Source organism: Lynx rufus, unplaced genomic scaffold (assembly GCF_022079265.1).
Source record: "Lynx rufus isolate CCGP_SWC_20201006 ecotype Redwood Valley unplaced genomic scaffold, mLynRuf1.p SCAF_15, whole genome shotgun sequence".
NCBI lineage: Eukaryota > Metazoa > Chordata > Mammalia > Carnivora > Felidae > Lynx > Lynx rufus.
Window position 1 is genome coordinate 53077870 of NW_025814829.1, and position 21042 is coordinate 53098911.

Sequence of the window (21042 nt, forward strand, 5' to 3'; positions counted from 1 at the left end):
GCTCGTTCATGTAACAGCTGCTCAGGGTTGGCGGCCCAGTGTGTGAGGGGTACTCAGAATAGAAAAGTGGCCCTTTTCAAGGATGACTGCACACATCAGGCATTATCACTACTCAGTCCCTTAAATAAGTGTCGTTCATAGTTTAGTACAACGCAGGTGGAGAAAAAGGAATAGGAAAACGAGTAAATGAATATGTCGGATGTCCTCCATTCTCAGCTTGTCTTTCCAGAAGGTCTATCTGGGGACTGTTTGCTGTGACCATAAACTCCTGAACACTTGCCTTGAACATGAGCACTCGAAGAGAAGAATCCCAGGACCGGGCCATCGTCAGAATAGCCGCGCATTTACCAGACCTCATTGTCTATGGAGACTTCTCTCCAGAGCGACCCTCTGTGGATTATTTTGATGGAGTCCTGATGTTTGTTGATATTTCAGGCAAGCACAAAGGGAATCTTTCATGTGGGTGGACGCACAGCTCGATTGCAGAGTGGGGTGGCCCATTTTGAGCTTTTGCACTATTACGGATATCGCTACGGAGAAAACAGGAGGGAGAGGGACAGCCTGTGTACCTGGCCCTCCTGTCTTCCCTTACCCAACACGTCCAGTCATGGGAAAACCTTTGAGATGCCCCAGTCCCATGCCTGGAACTTTAGACTCCAGTGTCCCAACAGCACTGACTCTAGTCCCCAAGCCCCATACATATCCCAGGCAAACTTGACCTCAGGAAATGGTCCTCCAGATGTTGTTTACATCTTAACGGTAAACTGGTCACCTCTTCAGAAGTGTTTACATGTTGTGTGTTTTCAATACCATGGGATGGAAGTTCTAGACCAGCTAAGGGAATTGCAGCCATCCCTGTGCAAGGTGAGAAATTTGGAGGCAAGAGGTAGCTGGCATCCTTCCCTGACCCCTAAGATAATAAGCATAGACAAGGGGGGCTGCTGACGATCACTGAGAAGAAACCTTGCCCGTTCTTAAGAGCTGGAGCCCAGTGCTCTCCAATGAGTTCCTCTTGTCTTGCCTCTGTCTGGTTCCTCCAGGCAGCCTAGGAAACTAGGTGGACATTTCTTACAGGTTTTACTGCAATGACTGAGAAGTTCAGCACAGCCATGTACATGGACCGAGGGGCTGAGCAGTTGGTGGAAATCCTCAACCACTACATAAGCGCAATAGTCGAGAGTAAGTGTCCCCACGGGTTTCTGACTTACGTATGTTTAATTCATTGTTTCCCTGTGGGTTTTTTTGGTGATAGCCTGACAGAACACTTACCTTTATTTTCCTCATGAAATGTGTATAAAACCAGTCTTTTTTTGGAAACTAACATCGTGCAAGTGAAGGAACGTGATCAAACCTCACTAACACAGACTGAGGGACAGAATGTTTTGGACCAGTTAAAACACTGAAATAGAGATTACCTTTTTTTTTTTTAAATTTTTTTTTTCTCAACGTTTATTTATTTTTGGGACAGAGAGAGACAGAGCATGAACGGGGGAGGGGCAGAGAGAGAGGGAGACACAGAATCGGAAACAGGCTCCAGGCTCTGAGCCATCAGCCCAGAGCCTGACGCGGGGCTCGAACTCACGGACCGCGAGATCGTGACCTGGCTGAAGTCGGACGCTTAACCAACTGCGCCACCCAGGCGCCCCAAAATAGAGATTACCTTTAAAGAACTTTAGTTATATTCAATGACTCAAAAAAAGCGAGCATCGACATAAGCCCACTGTAGTCATTAAGAGAATGTTGTATGAACAGGTGAGTGATTTATAACTCACTTATTAGTGCTTTGTCTTCTAATGATGGAGTCGGAAGCACTTACAACTGACTTTTCAACCTCTGCCGGCCATCTTGTGTGTATTCTTCATTTGAGCTATTCATGAAGCAAAAAGTCTTACTCCATTAAGGTAAACTCAGGGTCTAGTCTTACTGGGCTCTATGTTCTCCAGCATTATCTTAATGGCACCCAACTAGACCAAAGTTCATGTTCCTTAAGAGCTGAAACTGTATCTACTTCCTGTTTGCATCCCACTCAGCACAACAGTGCTCAACAAATTTGTGACACACACACAGAAGAAAAAACAATGCCTACGTCTCTTGTAAAGCCCACGTAAACAAAATGCAAGTTGGTAATAACACCCAAGCTGACTGTAGTTGTGCTTTTCTGGTTTCCTGATTCTCACTGCAATGCGGAGTCCTGTCATTCCTCCACTTGCCCATGCCACTCGAGCGTTCCATTGATCAGGAGAAAGCACTCCATTATCATGGGCATAGCTCACTGTCTTCAGACCTCACCAGAAACCCCACCTGCCTTCCTGTCTCTTCCCATTCACAGAAACAGACCACGTACTAGTCTCGTTCCGTGTGCATTCTACAGTTGAGGAAACACCTCAGTGGGTCTAAGTGACTTGTTTCAGGCATCTTTAGCATGAGTTTATACTCTGAACTAATGTTCTCTTGAGCTAATTTCTATTCCACGGATGAAGAATGAATTCTTACTAGCTTTAAGGAATTGGAGTTTGATTTACCTTGTTTTCTTCTTTTCTCAGAAGTGTTGATTTTTGGAGGAGACATCTTAAAATTTGCAGGTAGGGGGGCTCACGGAGATGGGACGGGTAAGGAAGGAATGGTGAGGTGCGCCTTGAGGAATGTTTGAAGAGTGTCTACGCAGATTTCAGACACAACAGTCTGAATCCCCAGACACAACTGATCCCCAGGGGAGGGCGGGGCAGGAGCCCTCCGTGTATCTGTCTCTTCAAGGTGATGCACTACTCGCCCTGTGGAAGGTGGAGCGAAGGCAACTGAAAAACATTATCACGGTGGTAATTAAATGTAGCCTGGAGATCCACGGATTGTTCGAGACTCAGGAGTCCGAAGAAGTCCTGGATGTCCGAGTCAAGATAGGTAAGCTTTGAGAAAGGGGAGACGCTAAAGCAATCTGGACATGGGTGCTGACCCCCGAGGAAACTCTCTCCCCAAGAGAAGACATAGAATGGGGTGGAACACAGTGGATCAGCCCACCTATCATGTCTTGAACTTGGGAATTAAGCTAACCAGAATGAGTTTTGGCTCCCTCATTTACCCCTTAGAACTTGGGCTAATCTTAAGATCTACCTCAGAGGCTCTTACGAAAAGTAAATTGAAATAGTGTAGTACCTGGCACAGCATAACCACTCCATGAAATACTCTTCATTATTACCATTACTGCTATTGTTTTCAGGTCTTACCGCTGTCAGTGATAGTCATTTAAAAGAACTATGTATCACTTATTTTATTTTATTTTTTATTTTCTTTTTTTTTTTTTAATTTTTTTTTAATGTTTATTTATTTTTGGGACAGAGAGAGACAGAGCATGAACGGGGGAGGGGCAGAGAGAGAGGGAGACACAGAATCGGAAGCAGGCTCCAGGCTCCGAGCCATCAGCCCAGAGCCTGACGCGGGGCTCGAACTCACGGACCGCGAGATCGTGACCTGGCTGAAGTCGGACGCTTAACCGACTGCGCCACCCAGGCGCCCCTATTTTCTTAAATTTACATCCAAATTAGTGAACTATGTATCATTTATAGTTGATACGTTCATACGTACATTTTGTGTACCTGTCACATTTTGCAACATTCTGTCTTTTGTGGCTCTGGTACCAAAACCTTTAACTCTCAAAAACAGAGGGCACATTGTTGGGATGGGACACCTGACTGTCAAAATACCTACTCCTTTTCTCCAACCTTTTCCCCTCTGGCTCTTGTCTGAGATTCAACCTTGAGGGTTTCTTTTTAAAAAAATATTTGGCAGTGGGGGGGGGGGGGTGCCTGGGTGGCTCAGTCGGTTGAGCATCCGGCTTCGGCTCAGGTCACCATCTCACAGTTCGTGGGTTCGAGCCCCGCGTCGGGCTCCGTGCTGACAGCTCAGAACCTGGAACCTCTTCAGATTCTGTGTTCCCTCTCTCTCTCCCTCTGCCCCTTCCTTACTTGTACTCTGTCTCTCTCAAAAATAAATAAACATTAATTTTTTTAATGTTTATTTATCTTTGAAGTAAAATTTTTTTAATGTTTATTTATTTTTGAAGGAGAGAGAGACAGAATATGAGGGGGAGGGGCGCAGAGAGAAAGGGAGACACAGAATCTGAAGCAGGCTCCAGGCTCTGAGCTGTCAGCACGGAGCCCGACGCGGGGCTCGAACCCACGAACTGTGAGATCGTGACCTGAGCCGAAGTCGGATGCTTACCCAGCTGGTCCGCCCAAGCACCCCCGGTTCCTTTTTCAATGAAAGCCTCAATCTCTGATAAAATGCAAATCCTCTCCAAAAGGAATTACTAAAGTTGTTCTCTGCTGTTCTTAAGTACAAATACATTGAAGAAAAGAAAATAACTTTGGGGACTGATCGGGCCTTCTAGAGAGTTAAGTGTCAAGGAAAGGCGAAAAGTAGTAGCTGACTTTCTAGCCGGGGGACAAGAGAGGAGCTTTGGAAGGTCTGGGCCCACAGAGGCGTTCTCGGATTCCTGCGTAAAGTTTCAGAACCTCCGTTTTGCTCGGAGGTCGATTCTGACTGTTCCAAGAACCAGCGCTGCTGGGGAATAACCCGGAAATTCTTGTGCGGGCCTTCTTGCCAGGACTGGCTGCTGGCCACATCACCATGCTGGTCTTTGGAGATGAGACACGCAACTTCTTTCTGGTGATCGGTCAGGCGGTGGACGACGTGCGCCTTGCCCAGAACATGGCACAGATGAACGATGTCATTCTGTCACCAAACTGCTGGCAGCTCTGTGACCGGAGCATGATCGAAATTGAGAGGATTCCGGATCAGAGAGCAGTTAAGGTAGGTGCGATTCTGCTGCTTGCAGAAAGTTCCATCGGTCTGTGCCAGGGCTGTCCCCGCCCCCGCCCATACCACCCCGTCAGGAAGACCACTGGGAAGGCTGGTCCCATGAAGCTCCTGGCCTGGAGACTCTCGGATGCGTCAGCCTGAGTTACACTTACAGGCTTCAGGCCAGGAGCCAAGGCCCGGCGTTCAGGAGGAAATGATTAGGTTTCTCTGCTCTAAGGATGCGGACTTTGGGTGTGGAGGCCTGTGGTGTGCCAGTGCCCTTGCTTAAGGAACAGGAAGGGTCCCCTGCCGACCTAGGAGCAGAGGGGTGTCATTGGAGGTGTCGCTACTCAGCACCCTCCTAACTCAGGGCGAGGGATCACTGAGGGGGAGGGGTGGAGGGAGAGGGGCAGCCCTTTAGTGAGGGAAGAGAGACGCCCTACAGCCCTGCCTCGTAGCAGACACTGTGGTGAAGCTGAAGACCAACTATAAGCAGAATTGTCCTTGGGATATGGTCACTCAGCGACACTGGACGTTGAGCGTGTGTAGCAGGGAGGACGGCCGTGCCACCAGCCGCACCAGGAATGGATGCAAGGCCAACGGAGAGGAGGGGGAGGGTCCGGGTAGCTGCTGGCCGAGGCGAGAGACTCTCCTACACTGTGCATCGCTCTATGGCCCTCACACCGTCACTCCTCCCGCGGTGTCCCCCGGGATGCGTGACCGAGCTGGCTCACGGTGCCCCGTTCCCCATCTAACGCCATCATTCCTTAAGGATACCCTTAGAAATTGTTTTGCTTTAATTTAATTAATTTATTTGAGAGAGAGAGAGAGAGAGGAAGGGCGAGTGGGGGAGGGGGAGAGAGAGAGAGATTCTTAAGCAGCCTCCACACTCAGGGCAGAGCACGACTCGGGGCTCGATCCATGACCCCGGGATCATGACCTGAGCCGAAATCAAAAGGTCGGACGCTCAGCCAACCGAACCACCCAGGCGCCCTGGAATTGTTTCCATTTTAATTAAGTTTAGACGTGCAGAGAAGTTCAAAATTAGTAGTTTCCGTATACTCCTTCCCCAGCTTCCCCAAATGTGAGCATCTCTCATAATCAGAGTGCAGTTGTCGAAACCAGAAAACATGAACATCGGGGCAATACTATTCTCTACTTGAAGGCCTTACTTGGACCTCAACGGTTTCCCGCTAATACCCTAGGTGGAATGTTCAGGTTTCTCTTCACGATCTCGCACTGCATTTTGTTGTCATTTTTACGGAGTCTCCTGCAGTCTCTAACAGTTCGGTGTTTCCTGGCCGTTATGTGACCTTGACACCTAAGAAGAGTATTGGCCACTTTGTTGAATGTCCCTCCATTTGGTTTTGCCTGACACTTTCTCATTATTGGACTAGGGTTGACTCACATGGGGCGGGAGACAAGAATACTACAAAAATGAGGTTGTACCATTCTCCACGTATTGTACCAATGGGGTTCTTGATCCTGGTATGAATCTTCTTACTGGTGATGCTCCCCACTACATTTGTGGGCATCAACCCCCATGTCCTTTTATACTTAGAAGAAAGAAATGATACATAGTTTTGCCGGGTTTTACTTAAATTGAAATGTTACGAAGGAAAAAAAAAAAAAAAGAAGGAAATTCTAAGGGTGGGAAAGCATGCGGGTGAGCCCCCTGGTGGGGCCTTCTGTATATACACTGAAGATTTGAGATCTTAAGGACTAGTCAGAGAGACTTTTAGTGTGATCGTATCCAAATTATAGATCTCGGTTGTCTCAGTATGCCAGTCTCCATTTACCATGTCCATTTTAAGAGCATACTCCCTGCCCTTTGTGCTGAGCAATTATATTCAAAGGACCAGAAAATCCTCAGAATAACCAAAAAACTTCTCTTTTTTTTCTTCATTTAGGTGAATTTCTTAAAGCCGCCTTCTACTTTTAACTTTGATGAATTTTTCACCAAGTGTATGACTTTCATGGATTATTACCCTTCTGGTGACCACAAAAGTGAGTATGCTCCATGGACAAGAGCCTTGGCCTCTACCAGTGCTCAGTAGGGTCTTAACCAATGCCAAGGGCTCTATTATAAGCGACCGGCCTCCTCAGTACAGCTCCCAGCGGCCCACAAAGGGGACCTTCCTCCCATTCCTCATGACCGTGATTCCAAGTATAACCCTCCTCAGGCCGTCCATCTCTGCTTTGGCAACGACTCTTCTCCCTTATCTTCTAAACATGTACAAGTCTGCCGCGTGATAAAAGGAAAAATAAAACTTCTATAAACCCTACTTTCTGCTCCTAACTTTCACCACCAAAGTTCTCAGAAGAGTGATCTGTATGTCTGTGCCTCCTCCTATCTTCTCATTTATTTATTCACCCAATAAACTTGGGTGAAAATTGCATGTGCCTCGGGGGCGGGGGTGGGGGGGTACGTGTTCACCTACTTTTCTGTCTTGAGCCCCTGACATCTAGCTTCTAGCCACTTCTTCTGTCTACTGAGACTGTTTAGGTCAAGGCCACCAATGACCATCAAGCTTGCCAAAGCAGATGACCTCTCTTCAGGCCTCATCCTAGCTGGTTGGCCTTCAGTTACCCTCTTTTTATGGACATACCTTCTTCTCTTCCCTTGGGTTCCAGAATATTCTTTCCCAGTTTTGCTTTTACACCTTAAGCCACCTGTTTTCAGTGACTTTGCTTACCCTCCTTCCCGTTCCTTAAATGTTGGTGATTCTAGGGATCTGTCCTTGACCTCTGCTCACATTTTGGAGACCTATTCTATGTATCCATGCTTAACTTCCCTAGGACTCCCAGCAGGCTGGGACTAGGGTGAGGAAAAAGAGAAGCCTAGGGCATGAAATTTAAGGAGGCACTACTCATGGTTTTGCAGCCAGAATTCAGCCCAGACTTTTGTCACGATTTCTAGACTCCTAAAAATACTGCCCATGGGTCATTTTCACTGGATGTCAAACAGGTACTCAAACGTTAACACGTTGTTAAAAAATGGTTAAAGAGGACAATCTGGGTGATGCAAACAAACTTCAATGCTTCATGAGGTGTGGACAGTCTCCTTGTGGAGACCTGCAAAATGGGGTGGAAGGCAGGAAACTTTTATAAGAGAAAGAATAAGGAACAAGGAAGTGACAGACAGAAAATATCTGATGGGGGGGGCGGCGCATAGTCAACCTCATTTGGGGTGAGAAGACCAAGAGTTGGCTTGGCATTTGGGGATTGCCTGGCGAGATGGACTGCATTTCCGGTCAAGTGGGGCATTTCCGGGGACTTGAAAGTTCTGAAGTTTCAGTTTGCTGACGTGGTGCCACAGGCTGGAGCAGCTCCATGTTGGGCCTAGAAATGTAGGTCAACAAGATCTGAACACTGAGCCGCTTACCTTTCCCTAGGAATCGTTTCTTCCTCCAAACCAGAAACTTCAGAAACATATTTTCTTTAATTATTTTGAGTTTATTTGTTTATTTTGAGAGAGACAGAGACAGCGTGAGTAGGGGAGGGGCAGAGAGAGAAGGAGAGAGAGAGAATCCCAAGCAGGCTCTGCACTGTCCTAGCAGAGCCCGATGCGAGGCTCAAACTCACAAAAGGGCAAGATCATGACCTGAGCCGAAACAGAGTCGGACGTTTAACCGACTGAGCTATCCAGGTGCCCCAGAAACATCTTTGAATCAGCCTTCTTTTTCATCATCTACATCCGGGTCATAAATATTTTGAACATCACGAGTAGTAGATTGTACTTGTAGTAAGCTGTACTATGTAATGGGGCAGGAGGTGGGGTAGGGGGGAAATGGTAGGAAAATTGACAAGGAAAGGCCAAGAACCCAAAATCTCCAGAGATGGAGAAAGTCCAGTGATACTCCTCAAGCTTTACCTCATCCCATCTCCCAGATCTTAATGGTGCCTTCAGTAAAGGGCTCCTTCAGGCTTGATTTTGGGCCTTGCGGTGTCACAATACAATTCTGATACTAACCACCTGGACTCGGCACAGATTTCATGGGTTACGTTCTCTCCAAGACTCTCCTCACTTCAGACACCAGCAGCAAGGTCCGGGGTCACCAGGCCACCTGCACTTCTGACCAACTGTCTATAAACCCCCAGTGCTCCCAATAATTTACTGGAGTGACTCACAGATCTTAGGTGCTATGCTTATGATTTTAGTTTTATTGTAAAGGACACAAATCAGGACCAGACAAATCAAGAGACACATAGGGTGAGATCTGGAGAGCCCCAAACATGAAGTCTCTGTGTCTTCAGTATATTTCACCCTCCCTGTACATCATTGTAGGATTACCAACCAAAGACAGCTCACCCAAGCTTTGGGTGTTCAGTTTTTATTGGGGTTTTATTAAGAACACATGGTTGATTGAATCATCAGCCATGTGGTTAAACTCAACCTTCGGCCCCCTTGCCCTCTTCAGGGGTCAGAGGTCAGGCTCATATCACATGGCTCAAAGTCCCCACCCTTTCCTCACATGGTTGGTGTTTCCAGCACAGCTAGCCCAATCCTGAGACCTTATTAGCATAAATTCAGCTGTGGTCCAAAGGGCCCACAATGATGAACAAAGACAATCCCGTTACTTGAAAAATTCCAAAGATTTAGAAGTTACTTCCCAGGTACCAGGAACAAAAACCAGCCAAAGTCTTTATTTTACTACAGGCACACGTACCTCTCCATAACCATTGCCACTGCAGTAGACTAGACCTTTATAATTGCTGCTCCCTTGCCTCTCTCCACAGTCTGTTTCATATCATTTCTTCTTAATTTCCAGTACTCACATGGGATTCCAGCCAGACTAGAATCTTTACCACAATTCCTTCTTTTGTCCAGAAGATATGGGCTTTTGTTTTTTGTTTTGTTTTTGTTTTTTTAAGTAGGCTCCGTGGAGCTCAACATGGGGCTCAAACTCAAGACCCTGACACCAAGAGTCCCATGCTCTGCTGACTGAGCCAGCCAGGTGCTCCCTAGAAGATATGTTTTATCTTGTCAATGGCGGGTCTGATTCTTTTGTGCTATTGAAGGAGAAAATGCAATAATTTTCCCCCATTGGTTTGCTATGTACTTAATTTAACAAAATTCAAGAATGGCTCGCACTCAGTCTCTCTCTCTCTCTCTCTCTCTCTCAAAAACAAAATAAAAACATTTTTTTTAAAAATTAAAGGAAAAAAAAAAGAATCCTCATTGGATTTCCCTTGGTTCTGCTTGGCTGCTAGGTATCCCAGAGTCCCCTGACTGAACCATAAAGACCACTGTCCGAGGGAATGGGGACTAGGAGACTCCGGTCCCCAGCACTGCAGACCACACTTCCTTTTCTGACCCTGCCCCTCCTCCTGCTCTCTTAGACCTCCTGAGACTTGCGTGCATGCTGGAGTCCGATCCTGAGCTAGAGTTGTCCCTCCAAAAGTATGTGATGGAAAGCATATTGAAGCAGGTACTTTCGCAGTTTAATTTATTGGCTTTTGGGGTGTCAGGGATCCTGGACAACTGGAAAGATCAAGAAGACCAGTAGCTAGTAAAATATTTCACTGAACTAAAAAGAGATGGGGCCAACGTTCTCCATGTGTAGGTGACTATCACATTGGTTTTTCAGATCAGGATACTTTTAAGACTTAAAGGAGGCATTGTTCACTATGAGTTAAAGAGTTAAAGAGTTAAAGTCACCCTTTCTATATGCCAGTTAGCAGAAAGAACTCAAGTGAATTCACATTGGTACCATGTTTCTCTAAGTCACTTACCTTAGATCTTGAGCTTCGAGAGTTAACAATGCAGACAATGAGAATGCCCAGAACTACCCCCACCCCCTAAAATGTTCCCTTTGTGTTCGCTTAGATCTGGGCTCTCTTAAATGTATTAATTCACATGAATTAGAACTCTCTCGCCACTCACCATGTGCCACGCATTCTGCTATTTCGTGTATATATTCTTCACAATTCTTGTCAAATATCTTTATCCTCATTTTACATGTGAGAAAACTGAGACCCAGAAGGATACCAGGAACTTTCCTAAGGTTATAAAGTAAGAGACGTAGCCAGGGTTTGAGACGTAGCCATTGGTTTGCCATGCACGTAACTTAACAAAATTCAAGAATCATGATAGGCAGGCATGATTTGGGAACACTCTCCTTTCCCCGGGCTTGGGGTGGATGGGCGTGGACGGAAGAGGGGAGCCGAATGACATATATACCTCCCCAGAGACGCAGGGGCGTGTTGTCACTGGAACATCGGACTAGGAGCCCGGAGATTTGGGTTCTGTGTGACCCTGGGAAACTTAACATTATTTCTCCACGTCTCCGTTATCTAATCAGTAAAGAGAGGATCATAATGCCTATTTTATCTCATTTGAGGATAAGGTGGGGTAGGATGTGAAAGTATTCCTGAAGGTCCCAGGCTGCGAATGTACCAGGTTGGATTACATAATAGGCTGTTCTTATCCCTAAATTGTAAGGGAGCCAAAAGGAACAGTGCTTGTCTCTGTTATTGTGACGGCTCCTACTGGCCCTAGGGAGCTAGCCGTTGGGGCAAGGATGTGGTTGCTGGCCAGAAATGAGCAAGTCTGTGAATTCACGTTGAAAGAGATTTTGATAGAGCAGATCTCCATCTGCTCGACTTTGGGCTGCCTCCGCCATGTTGTACGTCGTGCGTTCCGGTAACTTCAGCTACCCAGAGGATCGCAGAAGGCCAGCGGCCTTCTTGGGGGTGGGGTTGCAACAAAGAATCCACTGCCAAGGATCCGGGCTAAAGAAAGCCGCTCTCAACTCTGCAGATCGATGACAAACAGCTTCGGGGTTACCTGTCGGAGCTTCGCCCTGTGACCATTGTGTTCGTGAACCTGATGTTTAAGGACCAAGACAAGGCAGAAGTCATCGGCTCGGCCATCCAGGATGCCTGTGTGCACATCAATTCTGTCCTGAGGGTCTCCCGAGGCCAAATCAACAAAGTCTTCATGTTTGACAAGGTAAATGTGAACTGAGGGGCGGAAACCTACCAATAAGTTAAAGTTGGCATTCACATCTTATGGACGTTGGTGAGAGGGAGAGAACAGACACTTCTCACCTAAAAATATCTGTCTCTATTTGGACTTCTAGAAATAGCTCGTATGGTGGATATGGCCCTTACTGCGTGCCACCCATTATTCTCAATACTTTACATGCATTAACTCATTTCCTCCAGCGGGACAACTCTAAGAGGTAGGTGCGGTTGTTGTTGTCCCCATTTTACAGATGAGCAACCTGAGACAACGCGAGATTCAGTTTTGCTCACGATCATCCCGTTAGTAGGTGGTGGGCCAGATTCGAGCCCAGGCAGTCCGCCTCCCCGGCCTCTGCCCTCAAGCACTGTTGCCCGACTAGCTCTTGCCACGTGCACATCTCCAGCCCAGCGTATAATGCATCTCCTGGAGACTTTAGGTCACGTGTCTGGTAACTTTCACGCTCCAGAAGCCTGTTTCCAATATTCCCTACCTGCCGCATCTACACCTCCAGTTCCCCTTCCAGCTTCAGCAGGGGGAGGGAGGCTGAGTGGGGTGGAGGGGCACCTGTAGCTTCTGGGTGTTTGGTGGTTTTTTTTAAGTTTATTTACTTATTTTGAGAGGGAGTGTGTGTGAGTGGGGAGGGCCAGAGACAGAGGGAAGGAGAGATTACCCAAGCAGGCTCGAATGTCAGCACGTAGCCCAAGAACTCACAAGCCGTGAGATCGTGACCCGAGCTGAAATCAAGAGTTGGACACTTAATCAACTGAGCCATCCAGGTGCTCCACTTCTGGATATTTTTAACCTGCTCCTTTAAAAAATTTTTTTAATGTTTATTTTTGAAAGAGAGAGAGAGAGAGAGAGAGAGAGAAAGTGCAAGCAGGGGAGGGGCAGAGAGTGAGGGAGACACAGCCTCTGAAGCAGCCTCCATCCAGGCCCTGAGCTGTTAGCACAGAGCCCCATGCAGGGCTTGAACCCACAAACTACGAGATTATGACCTGAGCCGAAGTCGGATGCTTAACAGACTGAGCCACCGAGGTGCCCCTTTTAATCTGCTCTTAATAGGTTCAGAGAAAAACGATGTGGTTACCAAATTACCACAGAAGTGCTAGGAGAATTGATTCCCCATCTCAAGTTTTTGCATCGTAAGAGCAGAGCACTAAGTCACTGCCCCACATTCACTCATTCACTAATTTGAGAGCATTTATTGAGCATTTGGTAGAAAGGGTTACCCTCTAGTCTTTGCACAGACCTGAATCAGGGCTTCCTTTATCCCATCAAGATAGAACCCAGCGCCAACTAGGATCTGACACTTAGATTCTTTTTGGAGAGGGTTAAAGAAATCGAGGTGTTGGGGTGCCTGGGTGGCTCAGTCGGTTAAGTGGCCGGCTTCGGCTCAGGTCACGATCTCGCGGTCCGTGAGTTCGAGCCCCGCGTCGGGCTCTGTGCTGACAGCTCAGAGCCTGGAGCCTGTTTCAAGTTCTGTGTCTCCCTCTCTCTCTGCCCCTCCCCTGTTCATGCTCTGTCTCTCTCTGTCTCAAAAATAAATAAACGTTAAAAAAAAAAATTAAAAAAAAAAAAGAAATCGAGGTGTTCTCTTTTGCCTTTCATCAGGATATGTCACGTATACAGACTGAAATTTGTAGCCCATCATCCTTTAATTATTATGCTCTTTTCTTACAGACAACAGCATCTGATGCAGGTAATTGTTTAAGTGATTGATACTAAGGTTGCAAAGAGTTTAATACTGCTTGGAACAGTTAAGTCTATGCCAAGAAAAAGCACTCTCAGTTTAAGTCATTATCCCTAAGAATAATAACAATAACTGAAAAGAACTTTAGAGTTCACAAAGTATAACTGTGTACCAAGTTTACATTATAAATGTATATAATGTTTCATATAAACTTACATATATAGCATTAAGTTTATAAAAGTGTATATACTGTAAAGTATATATTTGGGGCCCCTGGGTGGCTCAGTCGGTTGAGCGTCCGGCTTCAGCTCAGGTCATGATCTCACAGTCCGTGGGTTCGAGCCCCGCGTCAGGCTCTGTGCTGACAGCTCGGAGCCCGGAGCCTGCTTCGGATTCTGTGTCTCCGTCTCTCTCTGCCCCTCCTCTGCTCACGCTCCGTCTTTCTCTCTCTCTCAAGAAATGAATAAACATTAAAAAATACAAATAATAAAGTCTATATTCTATACAAAATACAGAATACACGTAATATACTATGTAGAGTATACACATGCTTTAAAGTAGTCTGCAAAGTTACACATGTGTATGTGTATATACATAGAACCCTCATCTTAGGAGCCAAAGCAACCTTCGCAGGTCTATGTCATATCCATTTGCAGATCGATAAACTGAAGTTCGCTGCGCGTAATTGACTTATCCAAGTTCCCACACTGGTGAAGCGGCCTGAGAACACAGATTTTCTGACTGCAGAGCGGGTGCCTTTTCCACTGCTCTGTGCTGTTTTCTCAGATTTAAACTTAGCAGCGCGTAGTGTAAGACCTTGGCCGCAGGGGGAGAGACAGGTGGGTGCCCACAAATAGCCCAGCACAACCCATTGTCTCTGGAGAAAAGCAAGCCCTCCTCAGGCTAGAAGTCAGAGGACGTTTCCTAAAAATAAAATAGATGTGTGAGAAATCACGATCAAGGGTGACTCAGAAAGTGAGTGTTGCTGCCCTCCTTCCAGTAGCCTTCTGGCTGGTTCAGTTTAAATTTTTTTTTTAATGTTTTTTAAAATTCATTTTTGAGACAGAGACAGAGCATGAGCAGGGGAGGGGCAGAGAGAGAGGGAAACAGAATCCGAAGCAGGCTCCAGGCTCTGAGCTGTCAGCACAGAGCCCAACGTGGGGCTCGAACCCACGAGCCACGAGATCATGACCCAAACCCAAGTCGGTTGCTTCACCCACTGAGCCACCCAGGCGCCCCTGGCTGGTTCAGTTGAAAGATGGCCCTCCTCCAGCTGTGTGTGCTGACTCTCTCCCTCACAGGGCTGCTCCTTCCTCTGTGTCTTTGGTTTCCCTGGGGAAAAGGCTCCTGACGAGGTCACTCATGCCTTGGAAAGTGCTATGGATATATTTGACTTCTGCTCTCAGGTTCACAAAATCCAGTGAGTGTTGACCCTGTTCCCATCTGGTGGACCCTGACCTTTTCGTAGCACATGGGGAGATAGCACAAACGGTCAGGGGACAGGAGGGAAGGAGAGGGCTGTCGTTGACTGGAAGCCCTTCTATTCGTACTCATTCCTCGGGGCCAACCCAGCCTTGATGCAGCCATAGAGGGATGGTGAAGGCAAAATGCAGAAAAGGACACTCTTAAAAAGTCAAGACACAGCAGGTTTGCAAGAAAACCTACTTGGGTTGCCTGTCTATGCTCTGGCTTCTTGGTAGAGGTTGAACTCCCAACACCATATGGAAGACTTGAGTTGATTTTGAAAACAAATTTTGAGCTTATTTATTTATTTTGAGAGAGTGAGTGGGGGAAGGGCAGAGAGAGAGAGAGAGAGAGAGAGAGAGAGAGAATCCCAAGCAGGCTGTGTGTTGACAGTACGGAGCCCGATGCGTGGCTCGAACCCACAAACCCTGAGATGATCACCTGAGCCAAAACCAAGAGTGGGACCCTTAACTGACTGAGCCCACCCAGGTGCCCCTTGAATTGATTTTTTTTTCTTCACATTTATTTATTTTTGAGAGACAGAGAGAGACAGAGCATGAGCAGGGGAGGACAGAGAGAGAGAGAGGGACACAGAATCCAAAGCAGGCTCCAGGCTCTGAGCTGTCAGTGCAGAGCCCGACGCGGGGCCCCAACCCAGGAATCACGAGATCGTGACGTGGGCCGAAGCCAGACGCTTAACCGACTGAGCCACCCAGGTGTCCCTTGAGTTGATTTTTAATAACCGAGAGATGCAGTGAGTCCTTGGGTTGGAAATTTATATACTGATCCGATCTCAAGATGATGCACTCACAGTTAAGCTGTTAAGAAGGTCAGGTTTAGCATCCCCAGCCCGGGCTGCCTAGGAGCCCAGGCCCTCAGGTTTGCCTCGCCCGAGCACCCCAATGTCCCCAACTCGGGGCTCTACTTTAACAGGTACCACCCCCCTGGCTCTAAGCATTTCTGCCACGTCAGCCCCTCGTCATCCATCTATGCAGCCGCACTCATGTATTAACTAAGCTAGCTTTTGACGGCCACACACTACATCTGAGTTCCTCCATGACTTTGTTCTTTCTCACCGTAACAAACATCGCTGAGTTGGTTACAATGCTTACAGTGTCACTCAGCAATTCAAGTCCACCTGCGGTGGTGAGAGGTTATTTTCCAGAAAAGTGGCTCAGATGGGTATTGAAAAGTAGCAGGAAAGGGAAGTGATTTGTCACTTCTGAGAACTTAGTTTTGCGTCTCAAGCTGTGCCTCCTTTGCACGTCCGGGCCCTGGGCAGTCGCCCTAAACTCCCCACAAGGGAAGACAGTTACTTATCGAAACGCCTCCCTGCCCCCCTGCTCGTTCCCCTGCCCCGTTCGTCATCGTGTCCCCAACCTCCCCACTTTCTCTCCGCTCAGTACCTTTCCCTTACAACTCTCTTGCTTTCTCCCGGATGCCAGTACCGTCTCCATCGGCGTGGCCAGCGGGATCGTCTTCTGTGGAATCGTCGGACACTCTGTGAGGCATGAATACACAGGTGCGCTGAGCTAACTCCTCCTCTCTCCTCGCCTTGTCCTCCGGCCTTGGGGGCGGAAGGATAGCTAAGGAGACAGGGGCCCTGCCCTCTGAAAGCTTGGAGCCTTCCAGGAGGAGCCCAGCCACGTAGCTTTGCCCCTTGGCAGCTCGTTGCTTGCAAAGTGTGGGTTTCTGAGCTGTGCATGCGTATCAGAAATAAGTAGTCATTCGCGGGGATCTGTAGAGGCTGTAAGCGCATGGAATGAGGCCGCCTTTATAACCCTTTCCTGTGAACATTAGACAGTTACTCCTCGTAATTCCTATTAAAAGTCCCTAAAGAACATGCCACTTGGGGACAGTGTGTTCCAGATTGCATTCTGCTAGTTCAATGGCTCTTTTCTCCCCGACCTTTGCCCTCCTCCCTTCTGTTTCAGTGATTGGCCAAAAAGTCAACATAGCTGCCAGGATGATGATGTACTACCCAGGAACCGTGACTTGTGACTCCGTCACCTACAATGGCAGCAACCTCCCAGCCTACTTTTTCAAAGAGCTTCCAAAGAAAGTCATGAAAGGTGTTGCGGACCCCGGACCCGTCTATCAGTGTTTGGGACTGAATGAGAAAGTGTGAGTGTGGGGCGTTGATTTTGTGGTATTTTTTTTTTTTTTAGTAAAGAAGTGGGAAAATTAGGATAGTGAAAACCATCAGTCACCCGTGCCCGATTTGAACGCAATTTGTGAAAGCGAAACCTATTCCTTCCCCAGAACGAGGCCCAGATTTCCCAAATCCTTCGTCCTTCTCTATCTTACTGATAGTATAGCATCACGATAGTGGTATGAGCCCATCCTGCCCTCACTACTGATAATCTAAGGGTGATTCTTCAAAGGTGGTGCAAACTGAACAGAGAACCCCTCATTTGAGTATCTTTTGGGACCCAGATGGACACAGTGGCCAACCACTAAGTATTTACTGATCGTACCAACTATGTGCCAGGCACGGATGGGGCTAAAAGAGTGTGAGATATTTTTCCTCCTCTCGGTCTTTAGTGAAATCTGTTCCCCAGAAGCCCAGCTTAGATACATAGGGATCCTCTTGGAACTTAAAGTCCTTCAGCGGCTTCCATTTTCATGATAATGTTCAAATCCCTCAAAATGACATACAACCATCTGCCTTTCCAACCATATCTCCTCCTGTGCCCTCTCCTCTGGGCTGTCTAAACAGAGTGTCCTCCCCACCCCCTCCCCCCCTTGTCTACTGGGACAACCACAGTCAACTTAGCATTTTCCTCCTCTCTGTAACTCTAGCACATACCCATCACGATTGCTGATCTGATACACATTATGAGCTTTTTGATGATAGTAGCTATTTCCTGTTCATTTTTAATACTCCCAGGGCTTGGCACATAGTAGGCACTCATTAATAACAAGTAAATGAGTAATACGGAAAGTGGAAAGGTATTTATTCTTTATATTAGCGAGCTAGAATCTAGGTCTTAAAGGATCATATAACAGTACCAGGGCTGCAGTTGGTTCAAGGAGTCTTTATTATTCATCTTTGTATTCCCAGGGTTCGGCACTGTACTTGGCATGCATAGACCGTCAATAAAATGCTGTGTGAATAAGTGAATGAATACTACTAATTTTTTTGTGTGAGTCCTTATTAAGCGTTAGGCACTTTACCTCAAAATACGTAATTTATTCTTAGTACCAGCCACATCAGGGAGACGCTATTATTGTCTCCGCTTTATAAATTTAAGAACTGAGATTCAGAGATGTAACGACTTGTCCGTGGTCGTAAATCTGGCAAACAAAGAGCCAAGATTCAAAATGCCACAATAACGCTCCGTTATAGGAAGCCACAGTAAATACAGTGGTATACCACAGTAAATATTTACTTATCCCACAAATATGTGGGACTCAATTGATCTTGGCTGGGTTTGCTTGATCTTGTCTATGCCTGTTCACATGCCTGGAGTTCAGCAGTTTGTTGGCTGATCTAGGACGATGTCGGGGGGCGGGGGGAGGGGGACGGTGGGTAGGTGGGAAGTTTGGCTGATATAAATGAGACGATTTGGCTCTATGTGTGCCATCCTCCATCGGCCTGGCCCAGGCCTGTTCTCATGGCAATATCAGAAGAGCAAGAGAGAGCAAGCCCAAAGCCCAAGCATTTGTCAAGCCTCTGTGTCGCGTTTGGTAACGTCCCACGGGCAGGGGCACCTGGGTGGCTCGGTTGGTTGAGCGTCCAACTCTGGATTTCAGCTCAGGTCATGATCCCAGGGTCACGGGATCGAGTCCCGCCTCGGGCTCCACACTGAGCGTGGAGCCTGCCTGAGATTCTCTCTCTCTCCCCCTCTGTCCTTCTCCCCTGCTCACTCTCTCTTTCTCAAACAAAGATTAAAACAAACAAACAAACAAAAAACCATCCCATTGGCAAAGCATCACAAGGATGAGCCCACAGCAGGAAGGCTCTGTAGAGTGACAGAGCCTAGGGCGTAGATACAAGTAGGGATCAAGAAGTGGGGCCATTAATGCAGTCCGTCTGCCACAGAAATTCAGGACCATCTCGTCCCAAAGGCCGCCCTCCTCATAGTTCTTCTATACCGTTTTTGCAGATGAGATAGTGTCGAAATGCACATACAAATACGAACAGGCCTGGGTCCTGCCCTGAAAGTTCACAATTTAATGGGGAAGACCAACATATACAATACGCCCCGTGAGCTGTGTATTACACGGACGTTGGTACGTGCTATAACAGAGACGTAACACAACGGTATGGCAGTGCAGACAAGGGGATGGTCCACTTGACTAAAAAGTGGACCACTTTCCTTCAAGAAACAGTAGTGCGCAGTGGGCAAGCGTGTATACACTGGCCCGGTTATAGATACTGATTCTGTCAGTATTCTCCGTTCCTGCCACCACTCCCCATGGGATCTCGGGCAAATTAAACGCTCTGCATCTCGATTTCCTCATTTGTAAAATGGATATAATCGTACCTTCTTCATAAGGTTTTTGTCCGGGGTAAAGGGTGATACGTGGGCGGAGGACTTGAAACCGTGCCAGGCACACAGCATGTGCTCACCAAATCACCGTCTGGGCACTTGGTGGAATTTTCTATATTTCCGGGTTCTCACTCTAACATCTTTTCTTTTCTTCTCTTCAGCATGTTTGGTATGGCATACCTCATCTGCAACAGAAATGAGGGCTACCCTTTGCTGGGTAGGTAGTAAGCCGTGATTTTTAAGCTTCTTTACTGAACTATAACAAAACATACAGAAAAGTATACCAGCGTTAAGCGTGCCTCCTAACGAATGATCACAAAATGGGCGTGATTACCTTCCAAGCGAAGAAATGGAAAAATAGATTCCTGTGTGTGTCTTTTGGCGAACACACGTACGTGTTTCTGTTGAGGTTTGGGAGATGGTTTGGGAGATGATACCAAATAATTGTCCAAAATGGTTGTATTTACTTATATGCTGACCCACGGTGTTAGGGGAGTTCCTCATCCTCACCAACAACTTCGTTTTAAGTCTTCATAATTTTTTTTTTTAATTTTTTTTTTCAACGTTTTTATTTATTTTTGGGACAGACAGAGACAGAGCATGAACGGGGGAGGGGCAGAGAGAGAGGGAGACACAGAATCGGAAACAGGCTCCAGGCTCCGAGCCATCAGCCCAGAGCCTGACGCGGGGCTCAAACTCACAGACCGTGAGATCGTGACCTGGCTGAAGTCGGACGCTTAACCGACTGCGCCACCCAGGCGCCCCAAGTCTTCATAATTTTAACAACTCTGTTGGGTGTGTGGTAGTGTCTCACTGTGATTTCCATTTGTGCTTCCCTGATACGGCTGAGTTCCTTTTTCATATATTTGTTGGCCATTTGGGCATCATCTTTTATAAAGTGTCTATACAAATCTGCTGCCTATTTTCCAGTTGGGTTGTATCTTTATTTTAGATCTGTTGGCATTTTTTGTATATTCTGGACACGGGTCCGCTGTCGTTTGTGTGTCTTGTACGTAACTCCTCCCATCCCGTGCTTGCCTTTTCACCCTGTTAGTGATGTGTTTGATGAACAGAATATTGTATTTTAGTATAATCTAGGTTATATAAATCTGGTCTTTGACAGTTAGTGCTTTTGTACACTGTTTAAAAGTTTTCCATCACCCCAAATCGTGAAGATCTGTTTTTAGATTCTCTTCCAGAAACTTTGTTTTTACCTTTTACATTTAGATCTATGATCTATCTGGCAATGGCAGTGATGTTTTTGTGATTCTTGGTGACAGGAAGCGTATCAAGAGACAGCTAACTTGAGACGAGATTAGACAGGGAAGGGGGCCTAAAATGAGGTAAGGATACACCCTCTGGGGGAAGAGACCGTCATGAAGATAGGCCTGTGGAATCTGAAGACAGCCATTTCTAGGAACACTTGTAATTTTCTTCTGTTAGATGAACATCCCTAAAAGTATCATCGTAAGTTAAATCCTGGTCCTAACTGTGTTAGGACAATCAGGAGGAGGCTCTGTCCCACACTTTGGGGGGGGGGGATATCAGGACAGAATCTTGATTTCAGCAGAGCAGAAAGAAGGCAGCAGTTCCAGAACTGAAAAGGGTACTTGGATCCTCAGTAGTGT

At 46.9% G+C, this 21042-nt stretch overlaps 1 protein-coding gene across 1 annotated transcript in view; it reads left to right on the top strand.

Annotated features, from left to right (window-relative positions):
• The first annotated feature begins 287 nt into the window (after positions 1-287).
• The window catches only part of ADCY10 (adenylate cyclase 10), a 67991-nt gene continuing 47236 nt past the window's right edge, over positions 288-21042 (top strand). Inside the window, exons 1-12 of the mRNA XM_047077334.1 lie at positions 288-435; positions 1075-1179; positions 2544-2582; positions 2755-2898; positions 4601-4806; positions 6705-6801; positions 10138-10226; positions 11558-11749; positions 14756-14874; positions 16364-16440; positions 16853-17042; positions 19576-19631. Coding sequence (XP_046933290.1) covers positions 288-435; positions 1075-1179; positions 2544-2582; positions 2755-2898; positions 4601-4806; positions 6705-6801; positions 10138-10226; positions 11558-11749; positions 14756-14874; positions 16364-16440; positions 16853-17042; positions 19576-19631 — 1462 coding nt within the window. The remainder of the gene's footprint in view (positions 436-1074; positions 1180-2543; positions 2583-2754; positions 2899-4600; positions 4807-6704; positions 6802-10137; positions 10227-11557; positions 11750-14755; positions 14875-16363; positions 16441-16852; positions 17043-19575; positions 19632-21042) is intronic.